The 24116-nt window shown below is 47.2% G+C and overlaps 1 protein-coding gene and 1 long non-coding RNA gene across 13 annotated transcripts in view; one reads left to right on the top strand and one right to left on the bottom strand.

The window, feature by feature from the left end:
• Ptpre (protein tyrosine phosphatase receptor type E) overlaps nucleotides 1-24116 on the bottom strand; it is a 147596-nt gene that overhangs the window by 35054 nt on the left and 88426 nt on the right. For 6 of the 7 annotated variants that reach the window (XM_013143547.3, XM_013143543.3, XM_063244930.1 and 3 more), the window contains 2 exons: nucleotides 5880-5998; nucleotides 231-330 (listed from right to left, as the gene is read on the bottom strand). In XM_013143547.3, coding sequence (XP_012999001.1) covers nucleotides 231-330; nucleotides 5880-5991 — 212 coding nt within the window. In that variant the 5' untranslated portion in view covers nucleotides 5992-5998. Of the gene's footprint in view, nucleotides 1-64; nucleotides 202-230; nucleotides 331-5879; nucleotides 5999-24116 lie in introns of those variants that run through there. The other variant, XM_003479807.5, reaches the window with a different exon arrangement.
• LOC106025708 (uncharacterized) lies at nucleotides 156-23694 on the top strand. 6 transcript variants are annotated; one of them, XR_010046283.1, is made up of 6 exons: nucleotides 156-293; nucleotides 3967-4153; nucleotides 5612-5748; nucleotides 10095-10790; nucleotides 13843-19336; nucleotides 20587-23694. It is a non-coding gene; the product is annotated as an uncharacterized LOC106025708 (long non-coding RNA). The 6 variants fall into 6 exon arrangements; XR_010046281.1 differs by lacking the exon at nucleotides 5612-5748 and having other exon boundaries at nucleotides 13843-19061; nucleotides 19175-19336; nucleotides 20587-23693; XR_010046282.1 differs by lacking the exon at nucleotides 5612-5748 and having other exon boundaries at nucleotides 20587-20793; nucleotides 21229-23693.

The raw sequence follows: 24116 nt of genomic DNA, 5'->3' as shown, positions 1-24116 counted from the left end.
CAGGCGCACACCCGCACACCCAGACTTGCAGGAAGCGCAGAGCCCTGGGCGCGGTGATACCTACCAGGTGAGCCTGGAAAAGCTCTTCCTGCTGCTCATAACTGAGTTGTGTTGGGGCCCGGCTGGCCGAGCGTGCCTTAGTCTCCTGGCCCCCACCCTGAAGCCTCCAGAAGGCTCATTTCCTCATCTGAGCTGGCTGAGGCAAAGCAAGCGCCTGGGGACACTCCTACCTGAAGAAGTAGGCGGCGAGGAGGAGCAAGAGGAGGAGCAGCAGCACAGGCAACAGCAGCCAGGTGAGCAGCGACGGGGAGGTGTCAGTGTCCGGAGGGCCTGGGTGCGGGGTGGACTGTGAGGACCCGGCAGGGGAAAGCCCTTCCTCCGCACAGAGCCCCGCTTCAGTTTGTAAAATACCCCTACCACCTTAGCCCACAGCACCCCCATGCAGCCAAAGGCCGGTTTTTGTGGCTGTGGACTGAGGAAGACTCAGAACTGGAGATGGAGATGTGGTTTAGTAGGAGAGAATTTGCTGGCATGGGCAAGGCCCTGGGTCCCATCCCCAGTACAAACGAGGGGGAAAGAAAGAAGCAAATGAGAGAAACCAGGACCGAGTAGTGGGTGATGTGACTTGTTGGCGACCCTTGGTGGCAGCGTGCAGGAGTGAGGTGCCTGGTTCCCCGCATGGTCCCTGCTTCTCTGCGCCCCTAGGGCACCTGCATCTCCCGTAAGGAGATGGAGGAGGGCAGAGCGGCAGATGCCACTGCCCCGCCATGCTGATGCTGACTTGCTGAAACCAGGAGACCTGGGTATAGGGAAGCAGGTACCATCCTCAGTTTCTGTCCACCTTTTGGGTCCAGCTTCTTCAGTTAGAGAGAGACACATCCCTGGTCCTAGCACTGAGGCTTTGTGGCTGTGCAGGACCTGCCCCGACTCCATGTGCCCAAATTCTGACAGCCACTGGCAATTTCACCGCCCCCATGACACCACGTCTTCTTCTCAGCCTGCTCTGCTGCTCCCTTGGCAAAAAGTTCCTGCTCCAAGGACCACCATGGCCCCTCCTCCAGGGAGCCCATTTGCTCCTCTCCTATAGCTCCACGGGGTGCTCAGAGGCACCAGAAGGCAACACAGTCCTGTCACCTCCCTGGAACTTCTCACCCCTATATATATTTTGAAGGCTGTGATACATGGCCAGATGTTCAGCTCTGTGCCAGTCTGGGTGTTTGGGACAGTCTGCTTGGTCCCTGTTGGGAACCCACCACTGAGGTTCCCCACAGGAATGACCTGGCCCGTGGCCCCTGATCCCACAGGCCCCCAAGCAGAGCCCTAGGGGCAAACCCCAGTCCAGGCTGATGGGGTGGGTCAGGTACCCCTGACTTCACTCTGTCCCTTCCCAGTCAATGAGGTCAGGTAGTCAGGAAGCGCGGGAGGACTCCCCTCCCTCCGGGAGCATCCACTCTCTCTCCTCTCTGGAGGGGCGACTGTGAAGCAACTCCCTACTTCTACATGGCCCAGAGGTCCAGCTCAGCTCGGCTTCTGTGTAGGTGGTAGCTAACCTGGCCAGTTTTGGGGGTCTACTTGGTTGGAGAGGGGGGAGCACTAGAGCCTGTGCTCTTCTATGGGGCTGGTGGTTGCTTAGTTTAGGCCCTGGGCCCAGGGGGTAGGTGGCCCAGACTGCCTGATCCCCCAAGGTTCCCAAAAGAAAAAATTCACATAGTTGTGTGTGTGTTTTTTACTTAAAATATTAGTAATAATTCAATTTAAATGCAATTTTGAAAAACAATGTGAACAAGAGAAGAAAGCCCTGAAGACACTGGGCTGCCTTATCCCTGGTACTACCCAGTGGGGTATCGAGGCTTCCGAGAGCCAACTCTTGAGTCACGTTCTGGTTTCCTTTCACGCTGACGTGGCTCAGGCTTGAAAGAGAGAGGGCTGGGTCAAGAGTAGCTCCAGGGTGCTGAGCAGGCAGTTTGGAGCAACCTCCTCCCAGGAGGGCTGGCTGGCTGCTGTGTAAAGCCCACGTGCACCTGTGTTCACACCCTCAGGCACATGTACACCTGCAAGTGGTGAAGGTGTGTGCAGGAGCCCACCTGCTTACACAGAACTGCTCCTGGCCGGGGTGTGAGGTCGGACCTTCAATCACTGCTTCCATATACCTCTCCCCCCACACCCTCACGGCATGAACCTCCAGCCGTGGGGGAAGCCCTATGGAAGGGAGGCGTGGCTGGCTCTGAAGGAGAGAGGTGGGAGGCAATCGTGGACCACTCCATTTCTGGGGCCCGCTACGAAGAGGAAGAGTTGGGATAATGGACAGGAGCGGAGGGAAGGACAACAGACAGGGCACAGAGTGAGAAGCTGTGCTCTGGGGCAGAATAGAGACACCCTTTGGAGGGCCCAGCTGTGGACAGCAGCTTGGGACCAACTGTCCAGGCAGACAACTCTGGCATCTCTGGCTCCTCCCTCCACTTGGTCAGGTACAAGCAAACTAGGATAGAGGCCTCTTGAAAAATCCTCCAACTAGCACAAAAATAAAGAGTAAACGTGCAGGAGGCAACCTTTCCTTAAATCTTGAGTCTTTTCTTGAGTGGGACTGAGTTGAAATCTTGGAGTACGTCCTTCCTGACATGTTTCTTCTATAAAGTCACATTCATAAATATGCAGCTTTGGAAAATAAATGGACATCCTACTCTCATTTCATCTCAGACTACGAGGATTGTAAGAAATACCTCAAATGATTAAGGCAGAAAAATGAGATACTAATTATACTTGTGAAGAGCTACCAATTTTAAGACAGATCCCTATATAGCAATGTTACATATGACAAAACAGACGAGCCACACTCTGCTAGCCTGCAGCTTGTCTTTCTCATCCTGCCTGGAAAGATTCCACATCAGCACACATGAGCTTCTAAATGCTGCATGCAGGCTGCTTTGATTACCACATTTTGGATAGACCAAGGCTGAATGGATAAACCCTTTCCACCGTCTTTCCTTTTATCTACAATTCTGGAACTGTATCTGATTCATTTTTGTGCATTCATCAGTGTTTCTGGGGGAGAGCTCCTAAAAGGAACTTTGTCCAATGTACACATATTAAATTATTGGGGCTGAGGATTTAGCTCAGTGGCATAAGCGCCTGCCTTGCAAGCAGGCAGTCATGAGTTCGATCCCTGGTACTGATAAAAAGGAAAAAGACAAAAAACAAAAAAAAAACAACAACAAAAAAACTATTAAGTTGCCAAGTTGCCCTCCAAAAAGTGTGTAACCTCTACACTCACCCCTTGTACATGATGGAGACAGTTTCCCTGGGATATAAAATTTTCATTTTCCCAAGCTGGTAGTTATAAGCATAATGCCACTTTAATTTGCATTTCTCTCATTTCTAAATAGTTTATCATCTTATCATGAGTAGTGAAGCATAATTAATCAGATACTTTACTTTGCCTGGTTATATTCTTTACTCATTTTCTTACTGTGTTCTTTTGTATATTAATTTTTAGAAATTCTTCCTATTGTACAGATAATAACATCTTCTTACATAGTTATTGCATATAGTATCTATGTTAAGTCCCTATATAAAATGTATCAGGATGAATACTGAGTTCATTTTGTTCATTGAAAATGATTTCCTGTTATTTTGGCACATTGGGGCTATGTGTTAACATCTCAAACGACACATCACACTCCTTTCAGGGGTTCAGCAAAGGCTTAAGTAGCACTTCATATGGTTGGGATCCCCACCTGCTCAAAGTTCTGGACCCAAGAACCCATCTGCAAGTTGGAACCAGAGCCCTGTGTCACTTCTGCGTGTGCAACCAGCTGCTGTTGCTAAGTGAGACCCGGAAGAGGCTGCGTGATAAGTTTCACATTTGCTTCTGCTTTGGGTGCTGAGGTCACATGACAGCTGTCTCTTCCTGAAAGTAATACCTCCCTGACTGTGGCAGTATTCTGAGCCAATAAATTTTGTTTTCAGATAAACTGAAAAGCTCCAGGCATGGAAAACATCTTGCCAGCCTTTGGGAGAGTTCAAAGTGATCCGGCAGATCCTGCCCCTCCTCATGGAAATGGCTCCCGGATGTGCACAAGTCCAACCTGGCAGTGTTCCGGGTGTCCTTAAATGCCCAGTGGATCAGCACTGGCAAGGCCAGTCAGGAACTCAGGTTGGTCTCAGGCTTCAGCCATAGGGACTCGAGTCTGGAGTGTCCCAGGCTGCAGGACACAGCTGTTGACCTGTACCTGGAGAGCTGGCTAGCAAAGGGAGCAGTGTGTGCATATGGCTGATATGTGCTGTTAGTTCCTGGTCTTCCTTTTTAGTGATTTTGGATGTCTCTGGGGTTTCAGTGTGCAAAAGGGACAGGAGGGCACTTGGAGCTGCTGTCCCAGCTGGGAGCTTGCAACATCAGCACAGTATAAACTGCTTCCCTCCCCTTAAGGCAAGTGGGGTACATTTATAGGAAACCTTACCAAGACTTTGTGTAGGGTGGACCTTGAGCCCTAGCCTGAATGGAAGCAATTTTAAATTGCTTTTTCTAACAAACATTATACAAAGATGACCTCAACATTTCAGGGTGTGTTTGAGAGCATGCATGCCCTGTTACCTCCACCTCCCAGACAGGTCACAGAGCAGTTCAGTGCTCCAGGTCACTCAGCCTGCAGATAGTGGACCAGGAACTGTGGCCCCAGGCAATGTGATTTAAGAGGAGCCACTCTTGCTTCTGTTCTTTCTTCCTCTTCCTTTCCTCCCTTTACCTTTGCATAGTATTTATATGTTTTATTGAAGTAAAATTTACATGCTATGAAATACACCCATTTTAAATCACCCAAGTCAGTGAGTTTTAGTAAATTCACAACGTTGTACGACTCTCACCACAGTTCACATTGAGAACATTTCCGTGTTCCCTTGAGGTCCCTCTGCCTGCTGTGGTCACTCTTGTCCTGGACACTTTGCAGCAATGCAATCACACACTGCTTGCTCTTTGTCTAACTTGTTCCCTGAGCCTGGTTCTGAGGTTCCTCCACACGGGTGCATGTGTACAGATGTGCTTTTCTCTGGGCTTGGCCAGTGCACAGCCACTGAGTTCCATGCCTAGTAGTTTCTAAAATTTATGTCCAGGCTGCTTCAAACTTGCAATTGTCTTGCCTCAGCCTCCTAGAATGCTGGAATTACAGGTATGTGCACCACACCCAGATCACAATACACTTTTTTCCTTCCTTGGGAGTCTTAAACTATAAAAAAGTAAGAATAGGCTGGGGGTTTAGCTCAGCAGCATAAGTGCCTGCTTGACAAACACGAGGTTGTGAGTTCAATCCTGGCACCAAAAAAAGAATACAATAATTAGCCCTGTGTAACTGCCCCTGCCTTTCTCACCAGGACAGCACAAACTCTGCTCATTTACAACTGTAGAGCCCTGTCCACATCCTGCCCCCTCTCCCTCTTCTTCAAATCAGTCTTAGAAATTATACTATGTCTTTGAAAGCTCCAGCATGCATCTCTAAAAGACACTGACTCTTTATAAAAAGAAACCTCACCACTTTACCACTATAGAATTTGGACAATAGAGGTTCAGCAACCTAATGAGAATCACTAACCACTCATAGCCGTGTTCACATTTCCCCAGTCTGTGTTTCAGATGGTTTGAACAGGGTTCTGCACAGTGCATTTGCATTCTGCTCCCCGCTTCCTCTACGGCTGGTGCCTGCTCTCAGCAGGGATGTGGACTCAATCTTGAGCTTAGTACCAGGGAAACATTGAACAGTAAGTGTTCCCAGCCTGCCTCTTTATTGACAGCACACTGAGAAAATCAGTCACACCTTTCTTCTCTCATCTACCCACCTTATCACTCACGTCCAGTGCTAGGAGGTGGCAGAGGGGGGTGGTGTCCCTACCTGTGGTTGTGTTGGTCCTGTTACTCTCTGCAGGGGTGGTTTCGTTTTCCTTGCTGGCTCTGGCAAGTGGCAAGCTAAAACTGGCCAGCAGGAGAGGACAGAGGGGCTCCATGGCGAACCTGCAGGGAGATAGGGACAGACTCAGAGGAGTGATCCACCACAGGCCCTGGGGACCTTTGTCCTGTGTGATGACCAGCATGGGAATAACAAGAGCCCAGAACTCCACTCGCTGTTTCTCAGATCATCTTCCTTTATCTTCACTGGGCTGGGGGACGCAGTCACTGTCACATTCAACTGCAGAGGAGGGAGCCGAGGCTCAGAGGTTGGGGCAGAGCAGGTACTAGCACCTAGGTCCTGCCATCCCCACTTACTGCATCTGATGGTTTTTCTGGCGTCCTGGAACCTTTACCGTCTGGCCCCCACCCTTCCTGCTGGCTCCATCTCCATTCCAAACCCAAATTGCATTTTTCCATCTAGCAAGGTTGGTGTTTTCCACTCTTTTTCTTGGTTCCCCTCTCACCCTACTGGGTGATCTCATTCTCTTCATGGCCCTGCTTAGTAGTGTTCTGGGTCTGGATGGCAGGCTCATGGGCCAGCTTTGCAGCTCTTCTGTATTTATACATGCCCAGCTCCTCTTGCACCGAGTTGCTGTGCACCTTGGGAAAGTAGTTAAGTATTTAGTGGTAAGGGAGCTAGGTATTTACTGAATGTTGGGTGGATGCACTGGGGGAGACACAATTAGAAAATGGCTCAACACAGAAGAAAGGCTCTTGCTCGAGACCTGCAGGTAGTCACCTCACAGCCCCCTGTGCTCCACTTTGCTCAAACACATTAGACTCTTGTTAGAGGTCACAGGGACTGCTTGGTAGTATAGGAACTCTGGCTGGAGGACACACTGATGGGGGAAGCTGGGTCATGCTATTTGTTCATTGAGTCTGCAGTTGAGGTGTGAGGCCTCATCTACCAACTTGGCCCCTAGTCAGCCTTGGGGCTCGGTTCTGTCTCCATGGACAGCATATCCTGCATGAAGTCTCCCAGCGGGGTGCAAATGGACTAGGCTTCAGGACCAAGAGCAACAGACACTTGCTTTCCAGGTTGTTCTCAGAGGCAATGCTAATGTCTGCAGACATTGGTGTGAGCATGAAAAACTCTGTTTCTTAGTAATCACTACTGTTAAGATGAAAAAGGAGCACCTTTTACCAGCCCAGAGCCACTCAGTAGTGGTAATCACCACCTTCACAGCTTGCCTCTTTTTCATTTCCAAAGTACGCATTTGAGATTTATTTACTTTCTTTTGGTACTAAGGGATCAGACCCCGGGTCTCAAGCAATGAGAGACAAGTGGCCCGTGGCTGAGCTGCAGCCCTCACCTTTCCCCTTCTTTCTGAGACACAGTCTTGCTAAATTGCCCGTGCTGGTCTTGAACTTGTGATTCTCCTTCCTCTGCTTCTCAGGTAGCTAGGACTATAGGTGTGTGCCACTCCATCTGGTTTCACATTTTAAACTTATTGATTAAACTATATTCATACAAATAGCCTTTGCAATCTGAGTGAGCATCTATTGTGTGCAGGACCCTTTAGGTATTGTCAGTACAATCCTCCTTCAAGGACTGAGAAACGGGATCCTGGAGGGAAAGGAACTGGCCTAAAGTCAGGATAGGGATTAGAATGAGTCAAGGTTTGAACTCAGGAATGCTACAGACAAAAGTCTTACACCTCTTGCATGCTGCCCTGGCTTTCCCTTGGCAGGTAGCTCTACACACATCTCCATATGCTGCCTTTGTTTTAAGAAAATCTGTTATTTCAGACTGCCATGATACTTTTAACACACTGGAGTAAATTACAGAGCAATTGAGAAGTATTAATTGACTTCACACAACTTTGGAGATGTAGAATTCCTGGTTAAGACCTTTACTCTCAGATCACACATTAATTTGATAAATCTCCTCTTCAAATGCTCGATGATCCTAGAGGAGGCCAACACTCTTGAGAAAGACAAAGATCATTTCACTTCTCTGTTAGAGATAGGAGTCAGAAAGAGCTTAGCAGAGCTGCATTTCTCTATATGGCCAGCAGAGGGCAATAAGCTCACAGACGTCAAAACCTGTCACGCCATCTGGAGTCTCTTATTGTCCCACTTATGTTCCGAGGCCAAAGATAACTTTCCTGATCATCCCTGACCCTCTCCTTTCAAAGGACTTGCACAAGCTACCTGGAAATCAAAGACACGAATCTGTACAGAAGTAATTTTTGAAACTGAAGTTAAATGAATGCTGAATTTTAAGGATTTGTATTTAAACAGTATTCGTTGTGTGCCTGCCAAATGCTAAGTGTCTGGTGACTAAAACTTATATGATCTCCAGAAGCAAGATGATCAAAATAGTTTATGCCTAGCAAAGCAGACTTTATTTTTACTCCGCTCAAAAGTCACCCAGCTGTCAATGTGATCAGAAATCCTTCTTTTTATTCCACTGAGTACAGTTTTTCAATATCCTTCACTGGGCAATGCGCAGCGTCAGGCTGCCTGCTAGAGCTTGGAGACAGAAAGCTGAGTACTGTTCCATCTCTGCCCTGCAGCGGCTCGCTGGGGTGGAAGGACTGCTCCCCAGCAGCCTTACCTCACAATCAGGAGGTGGAGCCACCAGGAATGAACTTGAAGGAGCTATGATTCAACTTGGGTGATTAGCCAACTTCCACAGACATGAAGTGCAGAGCAAACGTTGTCCAGAAGAGAAGGCAGAGGGGGTGTCAGGCGGGGGGCAGAGGCTCAAGGAAGCTGGAGTATGATTTCCTGTTCAGGGAGTTCCTGGTGGGGTCCCCTGGGCCTCTGTCCTATGTGGAAAGCTGAGGAGATGAGGACAGACAGTGCAGTGTTGAACTGAGGTCTTCTAATGCAGTGGAGGCAGGTGGCCTAGCCATGAGAGGCTCATTTTTATCAACAACCCACACTATTAGGATCATTGGAAGCCAGCTCCAGCTGTAGGAATTGGAACTGCCTGAGGAGGGTGGGTTTAGACTGGAGTGTGAAGACCTGGCTGTGAGTGACGAGCGGCCATGAAAATCCAGAGAGGGAGCTGTGGACATGAGGTCCCCAGCTCCTGAGATGGTGTGGCCCTTTGCTACTCCCACAGTGAGCCAGGAGCTGGTTAGCAATGCTGACTCTCAGGCCCAGCCCAGGCGCACCCCATTTTAAGGAAATTCCTGGGTGATGTATGCAATTCCTGGCAACATCTGATACTAAGACCTAAGCCCTGGGACATAAGGAAGGAAAGGAGGAAAGAGTGAGAAGGATTTCAAAGGCAGGGCCCGTGGGGATGGTTAGCCGGTTCACCCTGGGCCATGAGCCTGGCATCAGTGATATTGGAACTGGAGCAGTAAGGTCCACTGTTCATTAACAAAGATGGGGAGAACAACTCCAGTCTGGGGAAAGAGATGATTTTTAGCTTGTGGCACAAGGTGATAATACACACTACATTTACTGAGCTGCTATGACCAAGAGTGGGCTGTTATCTGAGGTTCTGAGATAAATGACCCATCAACTTTCACAGAAATTCTATGACCAATGTCCTTTCACCCTTGGAGTGCAGATGACAGATGATGGTGGAACATCCTAGGGAAAAATAGCACCTTGAATGATGTTGAGGGTCTGGGGCTTGGTCAGGAGGGGTGGGCTATAGAAGTGGTAGGTGCATCACGGGTTATAGAGGAGGAGAGGTGACAGTCAAGACACTCTGCTTAGGGAAAGAGGATAGAGGACAAAGTGGGAGCCTGGGGAGCAGTGTCCAGGGACAAGGTGCGTAGGAAGAAGCAGAAGCAGATGAATAGATGTGAAGAGGGATTTTCCTGCTTCCCCCTGGATTCCCCTCACTCTGGCTGAAATTACATTCTTCCCACAGCCTCTGAAGTTGAGTGAGTCTAGGACCAACTTTCTACCTGGAGTTGGGAAAGGTGACTCAGGCTTGGACCCCTCAGAGCAGGGTTTCTCTCATGTCCACAGAGCCCACCTGAACTCACAGTGGGTCAGGTGTGGTGGAGAGAGATGGTGCTCAGGCGCCAGGGCCCCATCTATGTGTTAGAGAAAGGAGATGTGGGGGCCCCATGTGTGTTCCAGCTGAGGGTTCACTAAAGGCCAGGAACTGTGCAGAATGTTGGGATCTGGGATCAGGACCTGCTCTTGTGCCAGCTCTCATATTAGGTCCCCGGGCTCTCCCACACAGGGCACTCCATGACATTCAAATCAGCCATCGCACCATAACCAGCCAGACTAAGGATCAGAAGTGGAAGAGACAGGATGAACAACAGCCAGTCTCATTTCTGCTTCCAGTTTTTGCAGATAAATCATCACAGGTGAACACACAGGACAAAAGACACAAGGAAAATGGAGGCCTCCTGGAGGGGCCATCTCTGCACCCCAGATGTCCCTCCTCACCTTGAGTTCCTTATCCTGAATGAAGATGCTGGAACTGAGAGGCAAGGAGCCTTTTAGGTCACTCTGCTCTGCCTGGGAGGGTGGCATCCTGGGGACAGCAGAGGGCCCCCTGTCCACTGGGTCATGGAGGAGCTTCCTTCACCTGAGATAAGGGTCCCCTGACACTGTGCACAGAGCCTGGGCCATGTGTGTTGTGTGCCTGCCCCATCCTTCCTAGGCACATAGTAGGGTATGTGCCTTTCAAACTTAGCTGAGAAAGAAAAGATGGTGAGGTACTGATGGTCCAGAAATTCCCAACCTGGAGCAATGGCAGATTCAAGGCCACCTTCACTGTGGCCTTGTGTGACTCAAGAGTCCTTTCTGCCTGTTAGAGAAGAGGCCACTTTTGTCACAAAAGGAGCTGGCCAGGAGGTAGATTCAGGACAACCCACATTCCTTAACCGGAGGTGAAGACAGCTCCTGGCTTCTCCTGAGCTTGAAGAAGGTAGGTAACTTCCTTCTGGAAAGTTCTGTGATGTGCTTTCACATGCTAGCAAAACTCAGTGGTCTATAAATCCAAATGATTGTGCTGTGAATTTCCTGGGAAAGTCAGGACCACCCCAAGTCAGTGCCCTGGTTTGTTCTGAGTGGAGGAGGTGACAAGTACATCGTGTGAACTCGGCTTCTCTCTGTCCCCTAACATACAGGCTCCTCAAGCGGTGCTGCGGCCAGAGCAGCATCCCTAGTCAGATCAGGGTCTTTCTCTCATCACTGTCTATCTGAGCTCCTTCTGGTAGCACAAAGGGACACTCTGCCCCTTTTAGGTGATCCTAGCCTGCTCTGGGAGCTGTCAAGGCCTCTTTACACACCAAGAAATAACAGTGTAGGTGTGGACAGTGCCCTGAGACCTTCCACAGGACCCATATGACAAACACACTGGGTCTCATATGTCTCCATTAGGCAGGAAAGTGAGGGTGAAGGTTGAGCGCCACTCTGTTTATCTCCTACATACCCCAAGAGCAAGTGTGACAACCTTTGACAAGGATGATGACAAATAGGAGACAAATGTTCTCAGACAGCAGAGAAGTGCTTCCTTGTCACCTACAGACCAAGTTCCCCTTTGATGTGAATCCTCTGCTGTGCTGGTCAGCTGGGGCTGATTTCTGGGGATGCAGGTGTCCTTCCACCTGTAGGCAGCAGCCTGACACATGTAGCCAAGAGCAGATGGAAAGGACAATGCCAATCTCCTGCAAAAAATTTTAATAATACAAGCCAACCTTTTTGGACCTGCTTTCATGTGGATACCTCCTAAAACACCCTCTACCATAGAGGCAATGGGGTGAGCCTGGCCCACAGGCCAGAAACTGCATCTGGGGAACACTCTGCATCTAATGCCCTTCCACCTATTTTCTATGAGATTCTGACACGAAAAAGCAAGATTTTTATTTCTCAATGCACGGTGGAAAAACAAAACAAAACAACATGATTTCACGGTAAAGCATAAACAAAATCAAGACATTTCCCAAGTTATAGGTGTAAATGTACTTATGTGGATGAAAGATTAATAATTAAAAAAACACCCCTTAACACTGAAGTTGTGGACTCAGCATGGTTCAGATGTAGGCGGGGATCCTGCCTCATTGGAGAAGGATTTGCTTGTTAGAAAAAAAGATGCAAAAGGTGGGCTTTTGATCTTACCAGGAGGTAGAACTTAATTGTTTTTTGAACAAAAGCAACCACATGTGTCTAAATGCAAAGTCACAGGAACATCACTGAGGAGACTGCAAAGAAAAGTTCACGCACTAAGGAAGAAAATAAATGAGAGAAACAAAAAACAAAAAGCAGGCAGTGTGACAGGAGGGTGAGACGTTTGGTGGATCCCAGGAGACCTGACCAAACATCACTGGGCAGGAATCTGCACTCGCCCACAGTGCAGGGAGCTGGCTGTAATCTGCATCGGCAGGAGCAGATCCACACGTGTGTAGTGTCCTGTTCCTCCGTCACTGAAGATGGACAGGGTAGGAATCAAGTAGCACTGGGCTGGGAGAAAGGGTTGGGCTAAGGGAAGGAGAAAAGGAGCCAATGAAGCCAGAAAGGAGGGGGCCTACCTATGCTGGCTGGCAAGGATGCCCCACAGAAAGGTGCCACCTCTGCCTTGCACTGATGGACAGAGGGGGACAGGGTGGTCAGAGATGATGAGGTTCTTTCCCACTGTACCCGGATGTTTGTGGAGGGATGCACCGGGGAGGAAGCAGTCTAAAGATCTTTCTGGGCCAGGCAGGGATAGACCAAACAGCTGCCCACTGTGCATATAATCCCTGCTGGCCAAGGCTAAGTCCTCCTGGATACACAGAAGAATTCTGAGGGTTTAGGAAACTGAATGCCAAGCATCTCCTGGGAAGCTGTGCTGCGGAAGTACTTGGTGTGGTGGCCACTGGAAGGTGTTCAGGGACACAAAAATTTGCCTTGGTCCCAACACAGAGTCAGGTGTGTTCAGAGATGGCCTGGGAAACATGGAACACCCTGAGAAATGGGCTAACCAGGAGAACCCACGATAGCTGGTCAGGGCTCTGAGTTTGGGGAGTTACAGGAGGAGGAAAGGCTGCCTACAAAACTGAAGAAGCTGGAGGTGACACTCAGCAGGGGACAGCGGTCACACGCCCACTCTCTAATGCACTCTTAACTGTGCAGGCGCCAACATGAGCTCCCAGCCCTGTCTAGTGGGGCAGTGAAACCTAATGCCCTCCCATACTCCACTGCCCATGTGCTGACTTTCCCTCAGCGCAGATGGCAGTTCCTAGAGCAAAAAAGCACCAACGCTACAGGTTGGGACAGAGAAGCTCACACACTGTGTCCTTGCTTGAAAACCCCCAAGCCTCTTCTCTGACAAGGACCAGGTAGCAGAAAGCAATCCGTTGTTAGAGGATTTGGAAAATGAGCTACACCTAAGCACCATTGTGCTTTGTAATTCATCTCACAGCTCTCTTCCAAGCACACTGTTAGAGACCTACATGCACATTTGTGGATTACGCACTGACCTTGACTTCATTATGAAACTAAAAAAGAAGCCAGGCATGCTGATGCACACCTGTAATTCTAGCACTCTGGATGGCAAGTTTGAGCTCAACCTGGATAACTTCCTGTCTTAATGAAATCATGAAAAAAAACAAAAGGGTGGTGGGTGCTGGGGTCAAAGCCCCTTGTGAAGGTTCTGGGTTTAGTCCTCAGTTCCACAGAAAAACAAAACAAAACAAAAAATGCACAATAAATTTTCAAGCTCCCATATATCCCAGCCCCTGGGCGCCTAATAGGTAGGGCCACAGGCTCAGAGGACCAAAAGCGATGTGCCTCCCAAGGACACGGCAATGCTTGATCAAGGTCAGTGGGGAGAACCCAAAAGTATGCTGGCCTGCCAGGACGTAGGTTAGGAGTAATTTCAATTTCCTATGTGGCACCTACTAATTTACATAATTCTAATTATGCATTGTGCCATCTTGAAGATGAATAAAAAGTGAAGAATTTGTTCTGTGAGAATTGTCTTTCTTCTTTTCATACAGATAACAGGATCGCAGAGAGTGAAAGACTCAAGGAAACCTCTGAAAAGCCAGTTTTCAAGGACCCAAAAGCCATGCTTGAGTTCATTTAACCAGCAAACAAGACCTCTAACCAGTTACCAGTTCAGAGAACATGAAATTTACAATGTGTTTTCCAGAAATGGGACAGGAATAAAGTGTATATAGCTAGGACTTTAGCGGATAAGTTTTCCCTACCCAAGAAACCATCCCTTTTGTCTTGAAACCAGGAAGTCCCTAATAACCTACAAATTGTAACTGTTTGGATCCCTTACAATGAAAGATGAGAGACAAAGATTTTGTTGCCTGTTCTCAACATTGTGAACACTATGTAACTTGTAGCATTTTTATAAGCTTCAGAAATTAACAATGATTAGCTTTTCTTGCCCTTGTAGTAGTTAGTAGCTGTTATTTCAAATAAGATATAATGTCATTGAACCCTCTATGCACTAAAAATTGTCATGTAAGCAGGGATGAGATAATTCTGTCCAGGATAGTCTTTGAATCTTCCCTAAACCAAATTATTACTGCAGGCGAGGCTATTTATGATTGGGGAGAAAATGTCCTGAAAACAGCAAGTTTAACCTCCACAAAGCTAGATAAACAACAAGTAATAGACACACCGAGAACAGCGCCCTCAATGTCCTCCCTGTCTTTGTCACTCTCTCAGTCATGGCTCTAATGGAGGGCACTGTCAATTTGTATAAAGTAAATGTGAACGGTGAACTTTGCTCACTGGGAAAGGCACTCAAATTGGTTTTCATTCTCATCATTATTGTATCTTCATATTAATGACTATGCTCAGGTGTCACAGCCTGTCAAAGTTTGCACAATTTGAAGGGTGACTTTGGAGCAATGATAGTTTCTTTCCAACTCAGTGTCGCCTCTGGGACCTTGTCCCTGCAGCTCTCCTGGTCCTGCACCCTGCTCACTCTCATGCCTTCAACATTTCACTGGCCTTTTGTGACTCTACCTGCCACCAACCCCAGGATTCCCTGTTGTCACTACATCAGCCCTCAGCACTACACGGCTCATCTGGGCTCAGTGACAGCTGCCTGTCCACGTGCTGCTCCCTGGAGCTGCCTGTTCCTCCTCTCTGAACTTGAACATGAGCTCTTATGATTCAGAGTCACCTCGCAGTCTTGAATTTCCTGGAGGCTTGCATGAGAGGGAAGACAGAGTTGTGGCAGCAAACAGTAAAATCATAGGTGTTGCCGAGAGATGGGGGGAAGTGCGTGCCTCCACTGTGAAGATAACCTGGGGAGGGGACAGGACACATTTCTTAAACTGCTGTGCTTCTGTCTCTGGACCTGCACTTTGCAAGAGCCCCAAAACACCCAGTGGGACTGTGAACTTTCATTCTCAGATGTGGAAAAAGGCATATTGCCTTTTTCTGAAAGCCTAGCGGTAGCCCTTTCCCTGTACTGTGTATTTACTGGCACCCGCTCAGGTCCTGTCCATGAAAGAGGTCTGTATGTCAGGGAGCAGGACCCTGGCTATACCTGGAGTGAATCATGGCTGTAGGACAGTGTGGATTCAGGGCGGTATCTGGACCTCTGGAGAGTTCTCCAGGACTTCACAGTATGGGACAGACACATTTGATGGGCGAAATCAGGTGAGATAATTTATACTTCTGTGGCTTTCCTTTGACTTTTTAGGCTAGAAATCAATCTATGATGCCCTTCAAGCAGGACCCATGAAAAATCAATTCTTCTGTCATTACTAGCAGGGAAGATGCTGCAGCAGGCTGACAAACTGATGCTCTCCAGTTTGGAGACTTCAAAGAGTCTTGCAATGGTGGGGTAATTTGTCTCAGCACCTGTGCTCATTGGCTGAGCACATAGTGGGATTGCCCTGCAAAGCAGAGGATTTGAGGAATGATTTTACCCAAGATTAAAGCCTTGGAAAAAGGCATATAGAATCACCATTGAAGAAAAAAAAAAAAAAAAAAAGGCCTGAACCTTTACTAAAGCATCTATACGTGACACAGGTGGTTAGAGATTGGGACAGAAACTTGGCACTCTAGGAGCATTTTTTTCTGGGCTTTTCCACTTCTCTGATTCACAGCAAACACTTCAGGTCCTATTGCAAGCTAAGGTGAGACTCAGGTACAGACCAACAGCAGGAAACCTCAGTGTGACCCTGACTAATGAGTGGGACAGGAGTTGGACCACTTAATACCCTCAGTGGCTCTGGAGGGCACTGCACACTTTGGTGGGCTAAAGACAGGAGTCTATCCATCTTCCGAGTCTCCCTGCTAATTCTGGACACAGACTGTGTCTTGAGAGGACCCATTCCATAGGAGCGGGGAGGACAGAAGAGTGGTGAAGTGATTTGGAGGCTGCTCATTGCTGCTGCATTAAATTCAAGACATTCAACAGAATTGTCCTTTAGAGCTGCTTATATCCAACGTGACTACTTTCCTTTAGAATTGGTTAAATCTAACCTGAATCAATTCCCTAAACATCTTCCAAGCACACAGGATTTGCTCAGTGCTAATAAATCTCCCAGAATTTCTGAGCGTGGTCTCTTTGCTTCAAGAAAGCCACAGTCTCTTTAGAGGCCAGCATAGTGCAAGAGGGATACATGACCTCTGCATGTGTGGACATACATGATAATCTCCTTGAGTTTACAATTCTACCCAGAAAAAAAGACAATGTACACTCTGGAATATTTTTAGCCTAAATTGAGAAAGGATTGTTCCAGATTTATTTAGTGCTCTAAGTTCTAAAACCCAAGCCATAGGAAGACTAGGCAGTTATGCCTGTTTTCTGTTAAAATGTCAGTAGGTAGCTGTAACTGTTAACCATGCTATGTCAAGTTGACTATAGTAGGAAATATCTAACAGACATTTCTAGTAAATGTCTAGTAGAGCACAGTCTGGGTGTGTCTGTGAATGACTGATGTGGAGGCCAGCAAGCTCAGGGTGAAGACATATGCAGCTGCAGGTGGCACCAATCAATAGGCTTGTAGCCTAGATGGGATAAAAAAGAATGGGGAAGGAAGTGTGCGTTTTTGGAGTGTCCCAATCCTCATGGGTGGGTGTGCCTTTTGCTGCCATCCCCAGTGACCATCTCTAGTTTCTCTAGCCTTCCAGCCCAGACTCCCAGACTCACAGCAGGTACTCCAGTGAACCTTTGGGCCTTTGCCCTTAGGCTGCCGCTGCATCCTGATCCCTCTCATTCTGTAGTTGCCAGCTTGCTGGGCTGAGCGGCTGTTGCAGACTCCAGCTCTCTAGTGTACAGGCGGTCACTGTGAACTCTCCCTCTCGGGTCCTGTCAGTCTACCTAGTAAATCCGCTTGCATAGCTATACATATATTTTCTATTGATTCAGTTCTTCTAGAGAGCCAAATATACTAATGCAGCAGGTTTCTGTTGTTGGAAAACAAATAGCAGAAATACAGTGAAAAACTGCTGTTTGTGAACCAATCATGTGTCTGAAGTTTGGGTCCATAAGATTGATCAGTAACTCAAAGCCAAGTGAAAAATGATTTGAGGGAATGCAGAGGTATCAACTGAGCCAAGAACAAAGTTGGAATTTTTCCATGGGCAGTGGTGTACTTCATGATACTTATATATTCATTATGCTGCTTCAATTCTGACATCTTGATAGGGTCTTCTGTGGAAAGGCATGATTTTATCAATTACCCTAGCTTTGAGCACAATTATTATCACTTCTGTATGACAAACACATGCAACCTCATGTCCAGCGTGCACACACACCTGCATGTGCACACATGTGCATATAACACCTACACACATGTGCACATGTACACACAGCTCAAGGCCTCTACCTCATGGAAAAGCCTTTAGAGAGTCCAAAAAACCCGTGAATGTCCTGATACAGATTTTGTGTGTTTCTTGAGAATGTAACCAGGATACATCCATCTTTGCTGTCATCACAGGCCACATGCAGAATGGCAGGGGATCCGCAGGAAGCAGAAAGCGGCAGTGGAGATCCTTATGGCTCCCACAAGATCAGGTGCCCTCCTCTCATTCATTCATCTGGCCTCAGTCCAAGACCTCACCCCACAGAGACTTGGGGACATCCTCAGTGCTCATAGTAGATGCTCAAGGGGATTCTTGGGGGACAAATGATTAAGAATGACTGAATGAGCTAGGTTGAAATAAATACACCTTCAAAGAACTACAGGAGGGCAAATTAGTGTTCTGAGCTAATATGTTTTGTGGAGGCTCTGGCTACTCAAGGTAAGTCTCAGGGATGCTTGGATTTTGGAGAAACAGGAAATGCCTGCAGCTAAGCCCAGCCTTGAGCAATTGTTTTTGGCATTGAGGCTTCTTAGAGATGGAGAACAAGCCTGGTGAGAGGAAGGTGGCCACCCCTCAAGCACTGCAGCATACTGGAGACCTCAACTACTGTGGCCAGGCGACACATGGTCCATACGTGTTTTCTTGCCTCACCTTCTCAATGACCCTGGGATGTGGGCAAGGTCATTTCCACTTTCACCTAGAGAAACTGATGCTCAGAAAAACCAAGCAAGGGGCCCAAAGTCATGCAGCTAAGCAAGTGGCAGAGCTGGGATTGGAAATTAGATCTCTCAGATTCCCAGAGTCCTGCTGGAACCACTGCACAACCCTGTTTGGGGACAGGAGGACTAAGACCCAGAGGAGGAGTCCAAGGCCTGAAGGTGACTCATCCTTGGTTTATGATCTGTTACAGTCCTAGATTGAAATTTAGTTTCTCCCAGGTGCAACATACAAGTTAAACCAGTCATTTTTCCAGAAGCCTGCTAAAACCATGTGTGTGTGTGTGTGTGCGTGTGTGTGTGTGTGCGTGTGCGTGTGCGTGTGTGTGTGTGTGTGTGTGTGTGTGTGTACAGGAAAGATGAGAAAGGGTTAGAAGACAGTGGCACCTAAAGACTAGCACATTTAGGTGAAAAAGCTTCCATTTTTAGGTGCTTTGGTTTTCAATTTCTGACATCTCCTGTGGGGCTGGTGTAGGAGCCCTGGGCAGGGCAGCTTTAGGCTTAACTGGAAAAGAATGAGTCTCTCTGATTGCAGAAATGGTGCAGGATATGGTGAGGCAGCCTCCCCCCATTTCCTCTGTCAGACCTAGCCCCTAGGGAGCAGCTGTCTGCAGGGCAGGGGTTGCCGCCAACACTGCCTCCCATTCTGCTCGACCTCTAGGAACAGCAAGAAACACCTGTGTTGTCAAAGCCATGGGAAAATAAATTTTGCCTAGGTCAGTAAGACATGTTTTGATTGACTAAGAGATGGGAAATTTAAAAGACAGGATGACACAGATATGTGAGATGAGAGTAACTTGTTTGATTTATATTGGAAATCGCTATTCAGATGACATTGATTTACCTGCTTGGTGGAAGCCTCCCTGGGAAGACGTGCATATGACTCAAGTTGTCAGAATGCGCATCGAGGGGTTAGAGTGAAGCTTCCTGTCCAGTTGGAGTGGAGGAGGAATGTGTCTGTGAAGATTGGATCTGTGTTTTCGCCTATCAGGTGATGGTCTCAGAAGTCCCTCTCCCCAAAGCTCCTATCACCTCCAGAATATGCACCTTTCGTTTTTACTGGACATTTGCCCTCCCAGTCCTCCCAGAGGCTGTTAAGCAGTTTGGGGCTAATCCTCGATCTGCAGGTATCCTGGAGGCATGAGGAAGCCATCAAGTTTGTGCCTGATCCCTGTGTGGTAGTCTCCACAGATCCTGCTGGGTATTTTTATCTGCTGCCTGAAGAGGGTGCAGGTCCCAGGACACAAAGCACAAAGGCATTCTCAGAAGTCCAGCTTCAAGGTCCCCAGAGAAGGAAGTCTTGCTGGAGGATGCTTTGTGGATCTCTGCATTAGATATGAGAGGAAGTGGTGACCCCTCTCCTGTCCCTCCATCTTTGGCCTCTCTGTTCTTACCTCACCCCACTGTAGCTTCAGAGTCAATTTCATAAACTCTGCACACAGGAGTCTTAGGACAGAGAAGCTGCTGTGTATGATACTATAATGGTGGATAGATCATCATTCATTTGTCGAAACTCACAAAATATCCATCACTAAGAATGAAACTATGTAAGCCGTGGTTCTAGGTGATGGTGGCATGTCAATGCACATTCATGGGTTGTGACTCCCGTGTCACACCATGGAACATGCTGAATGTGAGGGAAGATAGTGTGTGTAGAGGCAAGTGGATTGCAGGGACCTTCTACTCACTTATGCTGTGAATCTAAAACTAACAATTCAAGTCCATGAAAAGTCCATGCTGTGAATTTAAAACTACCCTAAAAATTCAAGTCCATTGAAAGTAACAGGCCTGGGCTTTTGGTTGAGCCTGGTCTCTTGGGAGAAGCCAACATGGACAGCTGCCCCACCTTTCTTTCCAGACCCCTGCAATGTGTCCCCTGCCCAACAAATACATTGGCTTCCTTGAGCCCTGTTTCTTTAGTGTCCAGCTCTCCATGTCTACATCTCCCCCTGGCCCGCACTTGCTGATCTGCTAGGCAGATCCTTCCTGGTCTTTCACTTCTTTGGCCATCTGGACCTCTCCTAGAACCCACATCTCTTGAGCTCTGGGCACTCTGTTTCCAGTCCCTGAGGTGCCACTGACTCACCGCCATTCTGTGTGACCCATGCTACACTCTGAGCCCCTCAGGACCATCGTCTGAGTGGCACGCAGTTGGTACTCAATGCATGTGCATGGAAAGTTTTATCTTATATTTCCTTGATCAGCATCATCCCTGCTCACACTTTCCAAATCCTTCCACAGTGAAGGAGGAATAGGAAGAATTTCACAAAAAATCTCTGCACATTTGGTTCATGGAAAAGGCGAGACCAGCCCAGGACAGCCCAGATCCTTCAGTAGGAGTAACTGCCCCATCAGGAAGACAGCAAAGCTGATGTACCTCTGCCACTTTGGTCTGAACAGTGGAAGCACATTTTCTTAAATCTTCTTGTGAAAGATGAAATCACAGCAGTAAGTTCAACACAGTGGGATTTCAGGGGCCTCTGATTGGGCTGCAGTTGGGATGAGAGGCCCTTTCTGCCTGTGCCCTCTGCCCCATCACCCTACAAAGACGGCTGTTTTTGCAGACTGTGTTTCTCAACCTTGGGGCTGAAGATCCTCAGCATGCTAATCTAAGAACTTACCATAGTACGGAAGTCATAAATTAGAGCCTGCTGATCAAATGGGACAGGGAAATTCTGGGTTTTGAGAGTGCTTTTTTTTTTTTTTTAAGGTGTAGTTACTTAGAATAAAATGCACAGACTTTAAGTTTATGGTCTGATAAATTTTGACAAACACACATTCCCTGTACAGCTGCACTTTCACCAAAAGCAGGGACACTTGTCATTATGTTAGAAACTTCCTTCTTGTCATTCTTCCCTCTACTTTCCTTCCCTCGAATCCCAGGAAGCAAACTGGAGTCTGACGTTTACCTCCAGAGCACTGGCTTTGCTTGTTCTTGACCTTCTTGCCGTGGTACAGACAACAAAGGCTCCTTCCAGCATGGCATCTTCGGTTTGCAGGCCACAAGATCCCCTGTGGGCATCATTGCCTTTCACTGCTGACTGGACTGCTGTTGTACATGCACTCTACAGTTTGGCTGCCATTAGGGATACACGCTTGGATTTTTTCCAATTATTTTGCTCTTTTTTCATATATTTACCTTTCATTGATTTTTTAATATTACACTCACACTGCCAAACCATGTCTAAGAATAAAAAAAAAAAAAAAAAAAGAAATGGCATAATGGACCGCCTCATCCACCTGTCCTTCAGTATGCTAAAACTTGATTCATGTGTATTCTTGTAATTTCCCAGTCCTTTAAAAAAATTCATAACATGAGCTGGAATTTAAATCTGCCACAGGTCTTCAGATTTCCAGGCACCATTAAATAAAACCTCTTCATATTCATCTCTCAATAACATAACTCTACACAAAATTTTGTGGGAAAATGAGCATTTTTCAAGAAAGTGTGGCTTAAGATCTAAGTGAAGTCTTCAGCTTAACTAAGAATCTGTTAATCTTTGATTAATAATCCAGACTCCCCTTGGCTAGCTTATCTACTCACTGAAGCCCATGAGAAGGAAGGCTTCATACCTGCCACACCTGACAGTGTCAGCATTATTGCCCAGAAGGGTCTGGTAGGGCCGCCCAGGAGATACGAGGTGCAGCCTGCCTAGAGTTCAGTTCTGCACCAACATTTTCCATCAAGCCTGAAAACGCCCCCACCAACAGGATAGTTTTACCTACTAGTTAGCTGCTATGAACAGAGGTACTAGAAACACTTGGGTATAAGTCTTTCTGTGCACAAATGTTTTTCTTGTGTTTGGGGTTAGCACATAGGTGGAATAGCTAGTTTAGGAAGCAGGTGTGTACTAAGGGTTTTAAAAGTTTAAATTAAATTGAAAAATTTACAAGGGAGGACTGTCCACATAAAATTCTGGAGACCTGGCTGTTCTTGGGAAATGGGTGTCACCTACGTTTCTGAGACAGCAAATATGGACTGCATTCCACTCCATCCCTGTCAGGACCTCCCACCAATCTCGGTAGTCGTGATGGCCAGTCTGCAGGTGGACACCTGATCACAGAGTCTGGGTTTAATGTGGCCCTCTGGATGCAGAGGACCCAATTGTTCCACCTCTACCCCCCCACTCAGAACTCCCATTAATCAATCTGAACTTGGAATTGGGGTGGAGAAGCCTGATTACTTTTTCCTGACTCATAGCTACAGGTTTTAGTAATTCCAAGTGAAATACCACCTTTTCAGGACATCACTATACATAGTTGTAGGAGGATTTTAATTTGGTTCAGTCTTCCTTAATATACCACAGACACATAGATTTTAATTTTCTTTTATTAAAAATAAATCCACCTTCCTTGCCTGGGTCTCTTGTGTAAATATCTAATTAGGGCAAACGCTTGGCCTAGCCCAACAGGGGTGTGTCCACGTCCCTCAAGAAGGAACTGGCTTCAAAGAATCGTACCCTCTTCTGAGGAATGCTAATTGGGCCAAATAGGGTGCATGAATTATTTATAAATGTTGCTCTGGTTATCAGAGGAAAATTGACCCCAAATTGCAACTAAGAAAGAAATCTGCCTACTTTATAACTCAGAGGAGCTGTTTTAGGCCTGGATCCCCCCAACCACGTGACCACAAAGAATACTGCCGGTGCCTGAAGGGGCGCCCACAGCAGAGCCCCACTTGGTCACTACTTATGTGACCAGGTGATACATTTGATGTTTCTTTCACTAATCTGTGGGTGGGAGGGTGACTGTCCCCCAACCTAGCCTGATTGTTCCTTGGATAAAGATGCACACTGGTATTCCAGGACCCATTGAGTGGCATGAGTATTATGTGTTGAGCAATTTTCATTGCCTTTCACCTTATGCTGGGCCATTTGAGAGGGAGGAATAAAGATCCTCTTCCACAGCTAAGACAGCCACAATCCAGGAAGAGAAGCCCTTCAGCTCCTGTCTCACATCTAAAAAGCAGCAGAGGCAGAAGCACATTGAGTCTTATCTAAGTAAACTTTTGAAAGCTTCTTCCATTCAGCCATTTGATTGTTTAAGGCACCAAAAGATGAACAAAACATCATAGCCCTGCCTGTGTGGACCTTCCTTTAACATGCTCACTCAGTTCAGGCTGCTAAAAGAAACCCCTCTGTCATTTATAAACAACAGAAATTTCTCACAGTTCTGGGGACCACTATGTCCAAGATTAAGGTACCAACAGATTTAGTGTCTGGAGAAGGATTACTTCCCAATTCACAGAAGATTCTGTCCCTATATATATAGTTCCTTAATACTGATTTCTATGAAATTCCTTTATACCTCTGGCCCTTAGTGGTGCTCAAATATAAAATTCTCAAGCTGATGTTGTAGCTCAGTGGTAGAGTACTTGCTTAGTATATATGCAAGGCCTTGGGTTTGATTGTCACACACACACACACACACACACACACACACACACACACACACACAATCTCTGTTTCAGGATTATGCCGACAGGATTCCTAGCAGAAATCCTACCTGCCATTTACTTTGACTGTACAAATTGAACAAATTGCGACCTGCAGGGTAGCTCAGTTTTTTCTATTCACAGTTTTGGGGGAGGATATTCTCTTTGCTACTCTGGCCTCAACCCACTGTTGCTTTCCATGTGGGAAGGTTATATACTTTAAATAATGTAGTTCCAGGGTCACATGTTTCTTTATTGATGCTCAGTTGGCAAACTATAATCAACACCATATAATTATGGAAAATTATAACAGTATCACAGCAGTAAACCAAAAAGC

This window comes from Cavia porcellus, unplaced genomic scaffold, assembly GCF_034190915.1.
Source record: "Cavia porcellus strain 051 isolate PalLab524CR breed Dunkin Hartley unplaced genomic scaffold, mCavPor4.1 scaffold_2, whole genome shotgun sequence".
Classification (NCBI taxonomy): Eukaryota; Metazoa; Chordata; class Mammalia; order Rodentia; family Caviidae; genus Cavia; species Cavia porcellus.
The sequence above is the reverse complement of the archived record's forward strand: the minus strand, read 5'-3'. Positions and strand labels throughout refer to the sequence as shown.